This window comes from Vanellus vanellus (genome assembly GCF_965231255.1).
Source record: "Vanellus vanellus genome assembly, chromosome: 19".
Classification (NCBI taxonomy): domain Eukaryota; kingdom Metazoa; phylum Chordata; class Aves; order Charadriiformes; family Charadriidae; genus Vanellus; species Vanellus vanellus.
The window spans coordinates 13,087,827-13,104,859 of record NC_138924.1 but is presented as its reverse complement, the minus strand read 5'-3'; the positions used below and the strand labels follow the sequence as shown (position 1 = coordinate 13,104,859).

At 44.7% G+C, this 17,033-nt stretch overlaps 1 protein-coding gene across 1 annotated transcript; it reads left to right on the top strand.

Moving 5' to 3' along the window:
- Nucleotides 1-6,556: 6,556 nt before the first annotated feature.
- XAF1 (XIAP associated factor 1) lies at nt 6,557-15,063 on the top strand. Its single transcript, XM_082493332.1, has 8 exons — nt 6,557-6,621; nt 9,317-9,452; nt 10,951-11,007; nt 11,845-12,097; nt 12,897-12,964; nt 13,153-13,503; nt 13,994-14,063; nt 14,994-15,063. The coding sequence occupies exons 1-8, from the start codon at nt 6,590-6,592 to the stop codon at nt 15,020-15,022; spliced, it is 996 nt and encodes a 331-aa protein (XP_082349458.1). The 5' UTR covers nt 6,557-6,589; the 3' UTR covers nt 15,023-15,063.
- The last annotated feature ends 1,970 nt before the right edge of the window (nt 15,064-17,033 follow it).

Below are 17,033 nucleotides of genomic sequence, written 5' to 3'. Positions count from 1 at the left end.
GGAGTCTCCCCAAAACAAAGGTCTGTGCAAGCATGCGTGGCTGTGTTTCACTGCCTATTATTTTGTGAGGGATTGCGTGTCTGCAATCTGGGTTAAAAATAACCCAGAAAGGTTAACTTGAAAGGTTCTTTTTAATGTTGTTCATTTCAATGATTTGGTCTACAGTGTAGCTGCAGAATCCGAATCAGAAGTGGTGGCACTACTGAAAGGGCACCAAGCACTGAGGTGGCAGAAAGGAACAACTGGAGGGACTGAAAACTAAACTGAAGACAAATAATTTGTTGGTATTTTATATTCTGCTCCTGGGATATCAATAGCCACCTGAAATTGAAGGCAACATAAATCATATATTGACAATTTGATCCTGCAGACTCTTAGTACAGTCTTACCAAGCAGTTACTCACAGAAATAAAGATTTTCAGATTCCACAGCAAGTAATGAGGGAGCTCTGACTACAGCTTGCAGGATTTGTCCTCTGCTGACCAGAGGAACTTGAGTGACAGAAGTTCGAAACAAGACACTCCAATGTTACTGTTCTGTTTGTAAAAGCAGTGAATGTCCACTAAGGAAAATAGTAGCCAACCGGATCTGGAAAGATTCCAAATCTACAAACCTTTAGCAGCAGTCCCGCTGGGTAACTTACCAACAGAGAGGAAACTTCACACCAGCTCAAAGCCTAGTAGAAAGCGGGGAATCGGCCAAAACTTGCATTCCTGTGGCCGGTGTCCAATGAAAAAATGGTCCCTAGTCAACAAAGAAAAAGGATTACAAGCGCTTGAATAAGAAAATGCAAAGAGTTAACTCTAAAGGAGTTGTACTAAGGTTCACTTTGGTAGACCATTGTAAATATGATTTGCTGTCTTCTTGTTTAAATGAGATGCAGTGGAGAAAATAGAAAATAAAGGGAAAGGCCATGAACATGTGTTGATACCTTTAGATGGACTAATCCTGTGAAAGGAGACCTGCTTGCTGTACCTGGGAATGAGATCAGAGACTCCTGTGGGCAATTCAATTAGCCAGTCCATGCCTCAGTGTCCTCTTTTGTCAAATACAGAGAAGGGGATCAATATTTCCTTATTGTGCAAAATGATTGCAAACTTGCCTTCGGTGTGCCATGCAGAGTACGTTCTATGATATGGAACAAGATAAAGGATTCACAGGAAAGAACAAGCATCTGAACAATAAGTCAGATTGAAAGATAGTGGAGTACCCTCTTCTGCTGTTTGTATAGCAACTGTCAAGCAGAAAGGTGTACCTTTGGGAGGAGAAGGGTCAGGATGCGAGAAACACAATGTTCCCTAGGGTTCTTCAGAACAGCTGACTTGGGACAGGGATGAGAAGACAGTGCAGACCTCCCAAGAGATTATAGAGCAGAAAGGAAGGAGCAAAGGAGAGAAAACAGAGAAATGTCAATCAGGATCAGCAAGTATCTGACCCTTGGAGATAAAATACACAATTCCCAGTTCTTCAGTGGAGTTGCCTGGTCAATACCAGTTGAATGGAGATCTAGGAACAAAACTGAGCTCAGATTTGAAAGAAAGCATTCTAAACCTCCTTTATCTGAGCATGTTTTTATATGAGACCCAGGTTTCAAACTAAGCAACTGCAATCTTTTCATTAATCAAGACCACCACTGATAAACTGAGTTTAGAAACCTAAATTTAAAGGCTGATCATTCCCAGCACTTTGACTAAAGCAAAAGCTGGGAAAAATCTTAAGTGTGACCATGGAAATGAGCAACTTTTATTTCTTTACTTTTTTTTTTGCAAAAGTAGGCTCCTTTACTAGAGGTATGCTTCCGAAGGAAAGCAGGTTGGTTTGTTGGAGTATGTGGGAAGTATTTGTTCATGAAAAATGTCTGTGCTGACTCTGCTGAGAAGAAATCAACTTAGTGCCAACTACAGTTCCTGTGGAAGTCTGCTAGGAATTCAGCTAAAACCAAGCAAAGCAGCTGGCTGTTGCAGAGCAGCAAGGACCAAGTCCTGCACTGAACTGAACCTGTAATCTTGAAAGGTAAATTCTGACTTTGTTACCCCCTTGCTCAAGCCATACTGCCACTGCACACTTCATACTTAACATACCTATTTTAAAAACCATTGGAGGCTTACATGTGTCAATTCATGCTCTACTGTAAGAACCAGGAGGCCAAGAAGTTCACTGAATCCAGATGTTAGAACCACATATTCACATATCATCACAAACACCGACAGCATGGGCAGGAAGAAGAATACTGAGTAAGGACAAGAGAGAAGATACCTACATTCAGGTAAGGAGGTGGAAAAGCTGTGCAATGCATAGTCAAGGTGCAGGAAGGGGGGAGCGTAATTGGATGAAATGGGGGAAGAGAGCAGTTTACGATGCAGACCAAGGCCAGTCGTTGCTCTCGGATGGATCAGCATACACCAACAGAGAAGCACAGAGGAGCATGTTCAATTTGGCAAGTCTTCCAGCTGTCTCCCTCAATCTATGCTTACAACTCAGATGTGTTTGGCAGTGGCTGGATATGAGTGCTACAGGAATCGCAGCTCTTTCACCGAATTTGCCTATGAGCTGCTTCTTCACTGTGCCAAGGAGAAGGCGGACAAAGCTTTGGCTGCTTGCTTTACAGAACTAGTCTGACAATCAGGCAAAAGGAAGCTGCAGAGAGCCCATGGTGCTTGCAAAACCTCCAGCAGGAGTAGTTTTAGATGGTTCAAAGACAGCATTCAGAAAAAACCTCCCACAGCCTGAAATTCAGCTCATGCTAATTGAGCACTAACTGCAGGCCTTCAAGAAAAAAATCCTTTCCTCCAGTCAGTACTGCTCTGAACATAGTGGAGACCAGAGCGGTATTTACAAATATGTATGAGATGTGTGGTTTCATGGTCTTTAACTACTGCTTTAAAGACAGTAGGTAAAATTAGCTTTTGGATGCAGACACCATTTAGAAGCGGGAGACTGTAGCTAGACTTTGTGCTAAATTTTGATGCCCCAACATTGAATAATATGCTGCTCTTGTTCTTTTTGGTAGTAAAGTTTCAACTCACTTTACAAAGGAACTAAAATCTTTGTGTTACAAGGAGGCTTAGGCATGGGTGGTGACATGAAGTGGAACCAGGAGTTGAATCAGGTCTCTTGTACCTGAATCCCTTTCCCTGGTTACTAGACACTACTGCTCCCATTTGCTGCTGTTGTACCCTAATAAACACAGGTATTTTAAAGCACATCAAGGACCAAGGGTACGATGCAGTAGCAGAGCCAAGCCCATCTCATGGCTCACTGCCACTGACCTGCTCTGGCTTTCTTGCCGTTTCTCAGCTGGTGGCTCTGAGGCTCATTGGAGTTTACCTTGGCAAAGAAAGCAGAACGTTTTTCTGCTGGGTTAGTAGTGAGCTGAATAGGTTCAATGAAGTGTTCAGAGAGCACCAGAGCCAGCTCAAGAGACTGGGCCACTTATGGCTGGGAACAGCAACAGCTGGGACAGGAACAGCCGCACCTTTCAAGAGAGCAAATTTATAGATGAGCTTGACAGCCTTGTCAAACCACACATAGAGTCTTGCAATCTTCCCTTTTGTACTTCAGATACCAGATTCAATGAAATGAGCCACTGTAAAGAGTTCTGCTCAGAAGTGGGACGCTGCTGAAGACGAGTTAACAAAGGCTGACCTGCATTGTTTGGGTTAGTAGAAAAGAACTAGAAATCAAGTCCTCCCAGAAGGTAGGAATTCCAGGGTCATCAGTTCAGGTGGAAAAATTGGAAAATAAAGATTTTAGTATAGTTTAGGTCATTCCCAAGGAGTTGCTTTAATGACATACCTTATTTATTACAAGCCAATCTTCCCAGTTACTCCTGTTATTGCTAGATAGGAATGATCTGTGTTAAAGAGGCTTTAGAGGTAGCAGTTGATTAACTTAATTACAGATATACATATTTTCCACATCTAATTCAAATGCTGTCCAAGCGCACAAGTACAGTTTGCCTGTTTAAAAGCAGTCCATTTGACCTAGATAGCTGCTATTCCCTCTCAAGACAAAAACTCTCCTCACATTCTTTTTAAAAAGTTCTTTTATGTTGAGGCTCCATGCAACACCCAGAGGAACAAAAGTTTTAACAAAATTATATTAAACAAGGACTGTAAGACCTTTCATACTTGACACCGAGAAACAAAAATGAAAACAACTGACCCTGAGAGATTCTAGGACTTAGCAGTAAAAGAAGTGTCTTCTATGCAGGCTTTTGAAAATCACATTTGAAAAACAACCAGCCCAGAACTTACCTCTATGTGATGCTTGACTTAAAAAGATGCCTAGAAGAGGTCTTGTACAGTAATGTTATGCACTGAAAGGTTTACACAGAATTGAAATGGAAAGAGCTATTACTGGCATTCAGAGAAAATCACTGTTTCATTACTTTCTGTTTTCCCTCCAATCAGTACTTTCCAGCCACTGCCAGTCCAGTGTGTTGCTTTAGGAGTATCTTTCAACTAAGTTCCCAGTGGAGCATCTGATATTTTTCCAAGAAAAGCTTTTGAGACTCTGAACGAACAGTCCTTTCAGTACAATCCCTGTGCCCAAAAACTTTCTACATAAAAGCCCTCATTATGAATTTTGAGTCAGTGGGGTTTTCTCAATTAGTGTGTGTTGCTGATCAGGCTTTCTTGACCTAGAATTGGTATTTCCCGTACAGTTTGCATGAAGCCCTAAAGCACATTCAGATGCTGTGCAGGCTAATGACTACAAATGAAAAAAAAATAAACACCCCAAAACCGCAAAAGAAAACCACATTAAAAAATGTGATTTGGAATTGGCAACACTGTAACTTCTCCCTTGGCTGCCATCTCATTAACATATTTGTTCAAAAGCCTTTTCTCTGCTTCATTACATAATTTGTGTTACAAAATCCAGATAAACACTCATTATTCTCAGGTCTCTCTCCACCAGCTGGCTGGTTTTGCCTGAGTGGGACAGCGTTACGCTGGGGAGGCCAAGGCGGATACTTACTGGACCACCGTGCCAGAAGTGGAGGGGCCTCAGGAGCCCGTGCCCTCGCTGCCCAGTGCCCACCAGCCCTGTGCCCGCAGACCGGAGACTGGCCGGCAGAACAATGGCTCTGGTGACATCAGCGGGACCAGCGCTGTGGCCCAGCGGTCACCGGCCGTGGCGGGGTGCAGGGCCGTGCCACAGAGCCACTTCCCGCCCGCAGTCTGTCTGGGTTTGGAGTGCGGCGCTCGAGGGTCTGCTTCTCCCCAACAGCTGGCTCCTGCCAGGCTGCGGCTGGGTACACCACAGTATTACGGGTTGTCAGTAACATACCATCCAAGGTGAGTTCACAGGCAGGGCCGCCATGCTGCCTGCACATTCCACTGGGCAGGACAGGGTGATGGGGCCTGAGGGCTCCCCACAGCCGTTGCCACCGGAGGTGTGGAGGGGGGGTGGTGGCCAGAGGGCTCCCTGCGGCCCTCTGGGGGAAGCAGTGGCCCGGACAGCATCCTGCTGCCTCTGGCCCTCACTGAGGCGCTGGCGGCCGGCCTGCTCCCCCACTGCCTCCCTCCTCAGGGAGCGGGGGGCTCGCTGGGTGCCTTGGCGGGTGGCCGCAGTAGGCGGGTGAGCGTGGGCATGGCGGGGCGCTGGGGGGTAGAGCCCAGCCAGGGGCGCTGGGTTTGGCTGGGATATGGTTCATTTTCTTCACGGTAGCTGGTATGGTGCTATGCTTTGGATTGGTGCTGGAAAAGGTGTTGACAGCACAGGGATGTTTTCATTACTGCTGAGCAGCACCTGCACAGTGTTGCGGCCTTTCTGCTCCTCACGGTGCCCGCGATGGGCTGGGGGGGACACAGCCGGGACAGCCAACCGCAATTGACCATACGTGTGATGTCGTGCTCAGTGTATAAACTGACCACAGCGCCGGTCCAAACCCATGTGATGTCATGCTCAGTGTATGAAGCTGGGGAAGAAGAGGGAATGGGGCACGTTCTGAGTGATGGTGTTCGGTTGCCTGAGTCACCGTTATGTGTGATGGCGCCTGGCTGTCCGGGGGTTGGCTGAACACCCGCCTGCTGTGGGGAACAGGGAATGAATTCCTTGCTTTGCTTTCCTTGTGTGCATGGCTTTCGCTTTATCTATTGAACTGTCTTTTTCTCAACCCACGAGTTTTCTCACTTTCAGCCCTTCTGATTCTCTCCTGCAGCCCAACAGGGGGGAGTGAGCGAGTGGCTGCGGGCTTAGCTGCTGCCTGGGGTTAAACCACGACAGGGGGTCTGTGCCCTGCTGCAGGGGGGCAGAGGAATCCCTCTGCCCACAACTGCTTCTGGCAGCTCTGGGTGCAGCCTTGCCTGCTGCACAAACCAGCTACTGTAAATTAGACTTATTTGGGAAAGAAGGAAACTTACATCCCACAGTTCCTCTAAGGACCAGCACACTAATCTGTATGTGGAATTTACACTAAAAACTAATACTTGTCTGGCAACGCTGCTGTTGCTCCTTTAAAGAATTTTTGGCTCAGCGGCTGTTTGGGGTGGAGTTACTGCAACAGAGGCTTTCAGTTTCGTTTTTTTTTTTCCCCTCTCTGCTCTTAGAAGAAAAGATATCCAGCAGAATAAAAAGAAAAATCATGTCAGAAGAGAGCCTGTTCTGCAAAAATTGGTAAGAGATCTTTCTGTCTCTCCACCCCTACAAAGTGCAGGGATTTCAAGAGTTTTCTAGGATTTTCCTTAGTGTTATCTAGGTCTCCTGTAACAGGGGGATAAGAGGAAGAACCATAAAGCAGGACAGGTCTATGCTAGCCATTCAGTCGTAAACAAAAATGTTTTGTATGCATTTTCACATTTCCAGGTTGCTACTTTATTGCTACTTTGCTGTGGAGAAGTTTCTTCCATAGCCCTCTCCCATGCTGCGTGTTCTCTTTTACGTAATATCACTGTGGTTAATTTTGCAGTATCTGGCAGCGGAGTCAGTGCACGGACCATGCCACACCCAGCAGCTGCCTCAATTTTCCCTCGTGGCTGATGTTTCTTTCTGTTGCTATGTTTGCAGTTAAGTGATAAAATGAGCATTTTTTTCAGTGTAATTGGCCATCTCTTATAGGATAGAAGGCTAAAAGGGGCCATGAGGCTAGCATAGCTTGGTGTGTCTCAACTAGTAGTGAGGCCATTGGGCCAACCATGTGAACAAAGACTACGAAGCACTGCAATTAAAAAAAAAAGTCAACCTTAGAAACGTTAAACATGAGCTTAGCCTCAATTTTATTTGGTCACAAAGAAGAACCAATGCTTAGCCTTGCACAAAGAGAGCCTGCATATTATGTTCTAAAGGGTTCTAGGGAATGCTTTGAATAAAGCAGTTGCTGCACACTTATCAGACTCCTGGCAGACCTACTTTGCCTAAAACTTTTGATAGATGCCTCTAACCAATTCTTAAAAACTCTGGTGACAGAGATGATGTATTCCCGCAGGAAATCCATTCCGTTGCTTACCCATCATAATCATGAGAAGCTTCTTCTTGTGTCTAAAGCAGATTTCCTTGAGGCAACTTACCTTCTCCAAGAAAATTAAAGAGTTAACTGTCCAAAGGCTTTTTTGCTGTGGCTGCTTTGTCTTGGTGCTGGGCTGTTCGTAATTTATGTGACCTCATCCTGGTCATTCCCTCCACATTGAGTGACCAGCAGACTGATGTTGGGCAAACTGGTTCTGTGGCCCAGACATGATGTCAGAGTTTGGAACAAAGACTAGTGCAGAATGCCCAAATGGCATCAGCTGTTCTGTCTCACACATCTCCTCGAAGTAGCAAAGCTGGCAGTGTACATGTCCTTTCAGGCAGTCTTCCCACTCTTGTAGGCCAGAAAGGCTGCATGGGCTTACCTCCAGCTGCCATGTCCTAATGACCATCACTCTCTTGTGTCAGGCATCAGCACCTCCTGCCACAGGGCCCACTGCAGGCTTTGAAACAACAGGGATTCAGCTCACTTCCTGCTGCCTGGCGCACTAAGGTCTCTGAGCCTGAAGTGAGGGCAGTGAGGCTGACTTCCTAAGACAGGTCCCATGGGATCAGGATCTCAGGTCGTGCTAGCACATGAAGTCAGAAAATCAGCTGGTGTGCACATCACTCATCTGGAGGCTGTTTCAAGGGGAGCAATGGCAGTTTTACACTGCTTAAGGTTTGCACCTGGAAGCTTCTTCAGCAGGTCTGACCCAAGCTCTGTTGAACGGTATCTCAATTCTTGTCACTAATGCTGTGAACATGTCAGTTATTAAAATCAAATAAGTGATTTCCCAGATAAACTTAAGTGGCTCTTCCTGAACCCACTCAGCATGGTGACATCTGTGAATCTCAGCTCAGAGGTAGCCTTCATCTGAACAGAGCAGCTGCTTGGCTGGGCTACCTTAAATTGATCTGCTGGGAGCCAAAGAGCTGTAAATTTTGTGATGCCTTAGATGACACCAAGAGGAGGGGCCTGTCTTTTCTTTCCACATCTGTAAACAACGTAAACAACAGCCAGAGCTTTTCCTGAAACAATTGTTGGACAAATATACCAGGAGCCACCAGAAGCTGCCCTGTCCCTTTCAGAAGCATACCTGTTAACATGGCAGAACAGAATGTGTAACAGAAACCAGTCTCTAAATGTCTCATTAAGGTGAATCAGAAAGCCAACTACTTATTTCTAGTTTTTAAGGACAAACTACTTGAATTATAGTCAGTTGTACTGGGTCTGGCTGTGATGGTGTTAATTTTCTTCACAGCGGCCCCTCTGGTGCTGTGTTTTGTATTTGTGACTAAAACAGTGTTGATAATACACCGATGCTTTGGCTTTTGCTGAAGGGTGCTTGCATACAGTCAAGGTTTTCTCTTGTTTACCCACTTTGCCCCCCTCCCCCAGTGAGTAGGCTGGGGCTGAGCAAAAGTTTGGGAGAAGACACAGCTGGGACAGCTGACCCAAACTGACCAGAGATACTCCATACTGTACAAACTCACGCTTAGGAATAAAACCTGCATTACAGGAAGAACAACAGGATTGGGGTTTGAGGTTTTTTTGCTTCCAAGCTGGCTATTGTTCAAAGACTGGTTGGGTATAGGTATGCCTGTGGGAGGTGAGTGATGTCATTTGCTTCACTTATTCCCTCCCACCTCCCCCCCCTTTCCTTCAAGTATTAAACTGTCTTCATCTCAACCTACAAGTTTTCTCACTTCTGCTCTTCCTATTTCCCGCCCTGTCCCGTCCCACTGTGTGCGTGGTGGGGTGGTGGTGAGTGAGCAGCTGTGTGGGTGCTTTGCTGCTTGCCAGGATCAACCCACCACACCAGTTCATTTACTCATCTCTCTTTCCCATTTATATGCTCTGTAGTAAACGAGATGTGTCTGCTGCCAATTTCTCCCTCCATGAGGCCCACTGCTTGCGGTTTCTCACTCTCTGTCCAGAATGTGATGAACCAGTTGCCCAAAAGGATATGAAAGACCATCAAACAGAAGCACACAAGCAGGTGAGGAATACGACACGTTCTTCAGGGTTTTCTTGAAAATAGCAAAAAGCTCTGCCAGCGCTGAAGTGGTATGTTGTCTTGGTTTCAGCTAGGAAAGAGTTAATTTTCTGTCTAATGATTGCTGTTAAAAGAATGTCAATAATATCTGTTGGTTTTAGTTGTTGCTGAGTGATATTTACACTGTTCAAGGACTTTTTTTCAGCTTCCGATAGAGGAATAGGCAGAATGATGGAATGGCCAATGAAATATTCCATACCGTAGATGTCATGCTCGGTATATATATCTGGGGGTTAGCCGGGGGCAGGAATCCACAATCACTGCTCAGGAGGGTGCCAATTCACCAAAGTGACCCATGTCATTATTATTATTGTTATTTTTCCTTTTCTGTTGTTATTTCTATTAAACTGTCTTTATCTCAACCCACCAGTTTCTTTTCTCCCTTTCCCCTCTTTTTTTCTGTCTTTCCCCCTCCCCTTCTTGGTGGGGTGAAAAGGAGGTGGGGGTGAGCGAGTGGCTGCATGGTTCTAGTTGCTGGCTGGGGTTAAACCACGACGTATGTTCATGGTACTGTGCTCTATATTAACTAGATTTGGACTTCTGTAATTGTTTGACCAGAAAATCTGTAAGGACCCGCTATGACCCTTCATGCCTGGTTACAGCACCTTTTGATCTTATTGCACACTCATCGTAAGAGACTAAAGCTTCCACTGTGGTATCTCAGTTTCCTCAGAAATACAAATTACAGATCAAGTATGGATACACACTCCTAGTGCTTGTGAATTCGCCAAAGCATGCAAGTTAAATGATTTGATTAAAGGAAGATGGACAGTACCTGATCTGACATAAACCTTGCTTGTACAAAGCTATTACATCAATGCACATTTTTAACAAAACTGGACTAGCAGAGTAATTTTATCAGGTCTTCATATAGTGAGGCAATAGCATTTTTAGTATAGCATTAAGAACCCTGTAGCTAGAGGTACTATGTTGAAGCATGAATACACAGGTGTGACTTTTTAGTCTGTTTTACTGCTTTCATTGTTTTGGTGATTCCATTGATTTCAGTTATTTAACAGAACACGAGTAGCTCTCGTGGCAAGCCTATAGAAAACGAGCATACCTCCTGTGTTTTCAGAGAGGCTATTATAATTTAGACTAGCTGAATATCAGACCTATACTTTTAAGTTAAACCTCAGTCAAAAATTTGAATACACGCTCTTTATTTCACATCACACTTTGCATTTCACATGGGCTCCTTTGACAACTGGCCCCCTGCACAGAATGACAGCTTCCTGCAGAATCATCAGATATCTGTTTTCCTCAAAATCTCATCAAAACAGCTCAGGCCTGACAGAGAAAAAAATTCACCACCAGCTTGTGGATGATTGGGATGAAAATGACAGGAAGATCATGTCAGCAGCTTGAAGCTGTATTGACATACGAAAGCACTAACCATCATCCTATACTCCCAGTGAACTGGTGTATGTTTTGCTTGCAGGTCAGATGTAATCTTTGCCACCAAAGCATGCAGCAATACAAGTTGGAGCATCATGAGGTATGTTTGGAGTGCAGTACTTTCTACCTTCTAGGCTGATCCCTTTGACCAGCCTCACTAATGGCTTCGACAACAAAAACATGTAAATCCCTGACTCCTGCCTGGACCATAAAGAAACTTAAACCTCTCAACAGTTGCAGTGTTTTGGCATACCTGTTCCCCCTTGCAAATAAGTATATCCCATGGTGGTTGCTCATCCAGTTGTGATAGGACAGTCTGTTCCAGGAGATAATCTATTGCTTTCTCATCTTTGGCACCTCAGGCTGATACTCTTTGAGAGGGTCTCCAAGACATTTCCGTCCTGCCCCCACACTCAGATTACCTGCTTTTTCAAAGGAGAGGTTGTACAAAGCGAGAGTCATCTCTCACACGGGAGCCTTGCATGGGAACTGCATGAGTGCCAGGCCAAGGAAACAGCTAAGGAGAAGATGGGCAAAAGAATTAATTGGCAGACGCTGGGAAGTGAGAGCAGCCTGTCCATGCTAGCTGTAGTCTAACCATTTCAAGGAACCAAAGCATTGAAGGCATGACAGGCTTCCCCTGGTGGTCATAGTTGAAGTATTGGAATTTCCTAGGTGGGCTTGTGCTCTGTTGCTAACCTGTACTGATACAGAACATCTTCACTGCGAATGATTCCTGTTTTGCCTTATATTGCCTAAATCATCCTAAATTAAAGATAGCCTAGATGGGCGAACTCCTAACACAGTTAAGCCTGCATTTGGTTGTTTAGATACACCTTAAGGAGGGCATTCTTCAGCATTCACTCATTGCTCTCACCCAATGCCCTCTTTTAGTATTGATATAAAATTTGCAATAATTTCCTCTATTCATGTGCAGACCACGGAATGCCACGGACGAGCAATGAAATGCAAGATCTGTGAGCTTGAAATGCCCTTCAACAAACTGCAGGAACACCTGAACATCTGTGCCAGCCGAACAGAGCGGTGTTGGGAATGTAACAAATACATCATGTACAAAGACCAGAAAAAGCACAAAGATATTTGTCAGAACAGTGGTCTGTCCTATCATAAGGATGTGAACTTTGGAACCAGTGAAGCACCCACTAATGCAACACTTATTTGCCCCACTGGTAAGCAAAATTCCTCATTGTAATGAACTGGGTCAACTCTGTTAAATCTCAATGAAAATTCTCCTGCCTTCTCCACAATTCTCAGTAATCCAGACTGGAGGGGACTGTTTAACCAACTGCAGTGAAAGGGCCAGGTGTTGCTTTCTCTTATACTGGTTATTGTAAAGCCAGAGTAGTTCCACTGAGTGGTAGCTCATTGGCCATGTTCTTTTATGCTTCCCTTATATCCTGGAAGTGAAATTCCTTTTGTCAGAAAATAAGTGGAACTTCTTCCTCTTTCAATTTGTCGCACAGGAGAAAATATGATTTAGAATTTCTTCCTACTTCATATATAAAAGACAGTGATGCATGCTTTGATTTCTTGAAGTTGAGAGCAGCTTTATTAGGCCTATGGTATTGGACAGAGTATGTCAAGACAAAAAAATCATGAATCCTGTCAATGATTCCAGAAAAGAACAGGCATCAGTAGGTGCAGTTGTTGGCAAAATAAACTAGAGAGAGCAAAACCCCCTAGCAATATAATTAGCTAGGCCAGGGTAGGAATGAAGAAGCATCTTAAGCTGCAAAACATGGGGCTGGAGTGGAGCTTCAAATATCCTGAAGTATGCGAGAAGGGATGGTGGATTGTTTTTGAGTGGTGCCAAAAGCAAAATGTAGTCACAGCTCTAATTCCTTCTTGGCCAGTGGAATCAGCATTCAGTTTTTCTCTAGAACCGGTGACCATAAGTAGATCTGAGCAGCCTGTCCAGATAACTAGTGTCAGTACTGTGTTTTTCTTCTTTTTTTTTCCCTTCTGAAGGTACTGGTGGCAATCTTTGTCAGAAGTGCAATAAGTCATTCCCAGATGACCAGTACTCTCAACATCTGGTAAGCACATTTGAAAATGAGCAAGAGAATGGTCTGTGCTTAATTTTCAGCCAGTATGCAGCTGAAGCATCACTGTGAGGTGGTGTCCGCTGTCCCTCCCCATGACTCACCTGTCACAAATCACAACATACCACACAGCTGAGTGTAATGCCAATCTTCACCTCATTATGCATACTCTCTTTTAACAGAATGAATGCAGTGCAGCCAATAAGCTGACAAAAGTTCTTGCTGGCCAGTCAGCTTCAGAACTCAGCAGTGATCCATCACAGTCTTCTTCCTCCCTGGCTTCCTCTTCCTGTTCTGAGACTGAAACGGTGTGGAAAGATGTCCGTCCCAAAGCAAAAGAAAGGGATCAGCCATTGACCTCCAAAACCTTGCTTAAATGCCCAAAGAAGAAAAAGACTGGCTTTCCCTCTCCCACAAGAGGCGGACTTTCCACATCACCTCAAGATCTTAAAGACACCCAATCTTTTGATGTGCTGGTGACCTGTGCCCATTGCAACATTCTTCTGCCACTTCCAACCCTTCGGAAACATGAGGTGAGAAGTGACACGTTGAACTCTGCTTCCTACATGCAAAGGGCCATACCTACAGAGTCACTATGTATCTCCACTCTGCCTGGGGTCTCAGTGCCCATTTCTGGATTCCACAGCTTCTTGAAATGCTGGCCATAGGTACACTCTCTCTATAAAGCGTGGAATTTGTTAATTCCACTGACTATTTGTGCTCACATCTACCCAAACGAGATCCATTGCCTCTAGTCTGCTTGAGTTTTAGGAAAATAATAACCATGACTCAAGCCATTAATTTTAAGCTCCAGTCCTGGAAAGTCTTCAGCAACTGTACTTATTAGCTGAAGGCTAATATTGTTCCTGCTAAACGAATAGTATGATTATCTCTCAGCTGTATCAGAGCTCTAGATAATTTCCCATCCCAACAAAGGTACCCAGTTGCCCCCCTACTGAATATGACTGGATTTTGAATATAATGTTAAATTTGCCTCTGATATGACTGTTATTATTTTTCTAGATCAAATGTCTACGTTTGACATCTTTGAAAAATGCTAGGATGAAACAAAAATCAAGCTATGAAGAAAAAGGTACTGCAGAATTTCAAAAATTTAGAATAGAATTCATCATTCAGGATTATTCTACATTGGGTTAATAGGAACAATGGGATATTTTGCAAAGGAAGTGCATCTTGAAAAGCTACTACTCAGTATGTCACAAAGCTCTTTAGATTCCACATGCAGTCGTTTCCCATGAGGTTGCGTTAAGCAAGCATTGCTTCAGAGCCAGTATGTTTTCACTCTCTTGACTCAGAGTAATGTATTGTGCCGCTCAAATTGTGCTACTATGAACAGTCCAGTACCTTCCCTGCTGTAAGCAGAGTGCAGCACAAAAGGTTTCACAGAACAGATGTTCTATCCCACGTCTGTCTGCTCCAACACTGAATGGAGACTTAAAGAATAGTTTCAGAAGACAAGAAGTAGAATTTTTTCTCCATAGTAAAAATTACATATTCAGTAGAAGCATTGATATAATTATTCCAGACAATACCTCCAGTTGAGGTTGTGCTGATCCACAGGTGGTAAGTCTCTTTCCTCACCCTGTCCCAGACAGACTGTGAATCTTAGCACTTCTCTCTTTTCTAACCTCCCCCTCTGCTTTTCAGTTCCTAAGCAGTATTGTTTCCTCTCAGTCCAATTAATTAAGTAAAACTGAAAGCAGTTATCCTCAAGCTTTCCTTTTTCTACCTGGTTCAGTAAATGAGGTATTACTTCTCCCTGTAAAACTTTCTTCTCCTGGTAAATTAAAGAGAGAAAGCACCCAAGTGAGAAATAGGGGGTTTGTCTAGTTTTGAATTACAGGACTCTAGCCTTGAAATAAAAGTAAGTACACGGTTAATTACATGGATTATTTGACTTGCATTGTGTTTTTTTTATATAGTTCAACTGAGTGATGACATAGGAAGGCCATAAAACCGAAACTTTAAAATCACTTATAACTGGGCTTTGTTTGTTTTACAGAAGATTCTTTCTACAGCGCTCATGATTAAATCTGGAATAGAGGCGTGTCTTCAGATTGAAGCTTCAGCTCCGCTTTAGCAAAAGGCACTGAAAATGCCGTAGGTTTATTGACAAATAAAAGCGATTTGCTACTCTGGATCGAGAACAAAGAGTGACTCAGATTTTATTCCTTATTGAGAGAGGCATTTAAAAGGTTTCACCAGACAACTGTAAAAGTGATGGGGGCTCAATAGCTGTTGTAATTTCAAATATTTCTGTGTAAGCTTGCCTTAGGAATGTACTTTTCCCACCCACTTCAGCAAGGAGAAGAGCTTATTTTGAAATGTTTGTTCTGGTGGACACAAGGAAATAAGGAATTTGGAATTCCTTGTCATGCTGAGTGCCACCAATTCCCCTTCCTGAGAGCCGAGACCTTAGCATTTTTCAGGGCCCGGCCCAGTGAAATTAAAAAACATTAAATCCTGCTCTCCTCCACTTCAGTAAACCACTGAACCTGGGGCTAGCACGAACAGCTGAGTCTCGGGAGACTGCAGACACAGCCAAGGATAACTGAGGGTGCTCATCTTCTGACACACAAATGGAAACTGATAGAGCCCAATGGTGGAAAAGTTAGACATGAAGGGTGAGTGGATGCTTTATGCTAATGTTTGTGAACATTTGTGAAGCAGCCTTTGCTGCTTGGCATCTTACATCAATAAAGGCTACGACATGTTATCACCGGAGAGCTGCAGACTAACCCGCGCTCCGACAACACAGGACAGCCACGGGGTCACACCTTGTGCTGAGGGACAGGAACCGAAGTGGCTGTGGCTGAAAAGTGTCACAAAACTCGCATTAGAGCACAAGGCCAGCTTTGTCCTTACAACGCCTTTGTTTTTGGTGTGTGTGTGGGGAGGGAAGGCCTGGCTTATGACAAAGAGGTACTCCCTTTGCGCTGAGGCACCGCTGCGTTCGTTTGGGTGCTGAAGAGCGCAGTGCCCACTGGGCGGCTCCCGGTGTGTGTGGAACCACTGCCGTCCCCCATCGGTCCCAGCGCTGCCACCACTTGGCGACTAAGGGCTGCGGCGCCCCGCTGGGTTCAAGGCAGTGGCATCTGGACAAAGAGACCTGCAGCCAAGTGTCAGAGGGCTGGAGCGCTCCTGGGGTTCCCCGTGGCACCCTGTGTGCCCGCTGTGCCGGTGCAAGTGCCGGCCGCTGGCAGTTTGTCTCAGCAGGAGGGCCACTTGTGAGCCCCTGAAAAAGTGAGCCTAATGCCTCCCTGAAGGGCCTTGAAAATACCTAAAACCAATATGACTGCTTCCTTGTCCCAGGGTGAGGAGATGGCTGTCACAGCCACGTGGAATGTTGCCCTGTTCCTGGAGGTGCTGTGCTCACCCTGTCCAGCAAGGTCACCCCCGTTCCCAACTCGCTGAGCTCCCTGGGGACAAAAAGCTGTTTATTTTTGTAGTGTGACCTCTTTCTAAATTGCTGCGCTTTAGAGAGAAGGTGAAGGACTCACAGACAGACAGGGACAAAGGACGGTATGACAGCAGCAGTGCCCTACATTTACTGCATACCTGAGGTCTGAGGGTCCGTAAGGGATGTGGATCGGGTAGCACAGAGTTAAGGATGAGCGACAACCTTCCTTTCGCTTTCGTGGGTTTCAAAATTCCCCAGATTTGTGGTCCAGTTTGGTGTGACGGCGGCAAGAGCTTTGGTCACTAGATGGCGATAAAGGATGGATGTACCTTTCTCTGTTCCACGGGAACGTTTGTAGGAGCTTGGCCGAGATTTGCCCTGGAGAAAGAATTGGAAGATGCCAGAGAAACCATAAAAATAAGTTTGCAATCATTCTGCTTGGTAATGAGGATTTGTTTTGTTGTTGTCTGTTTCTTAAAAAAAAAATAGATAGGTTGTATTTTCCAAGCAGAAAATGATTATGATTTTAAATGATTAAAAGTATAATTCTGAGTAAGAAAAGGAAGCTCAACCTCACCAGGGCAGGTACTCAGACAATATGGCATCATGGCATCATACTCCCGAAACACTGCTGATGTTTCA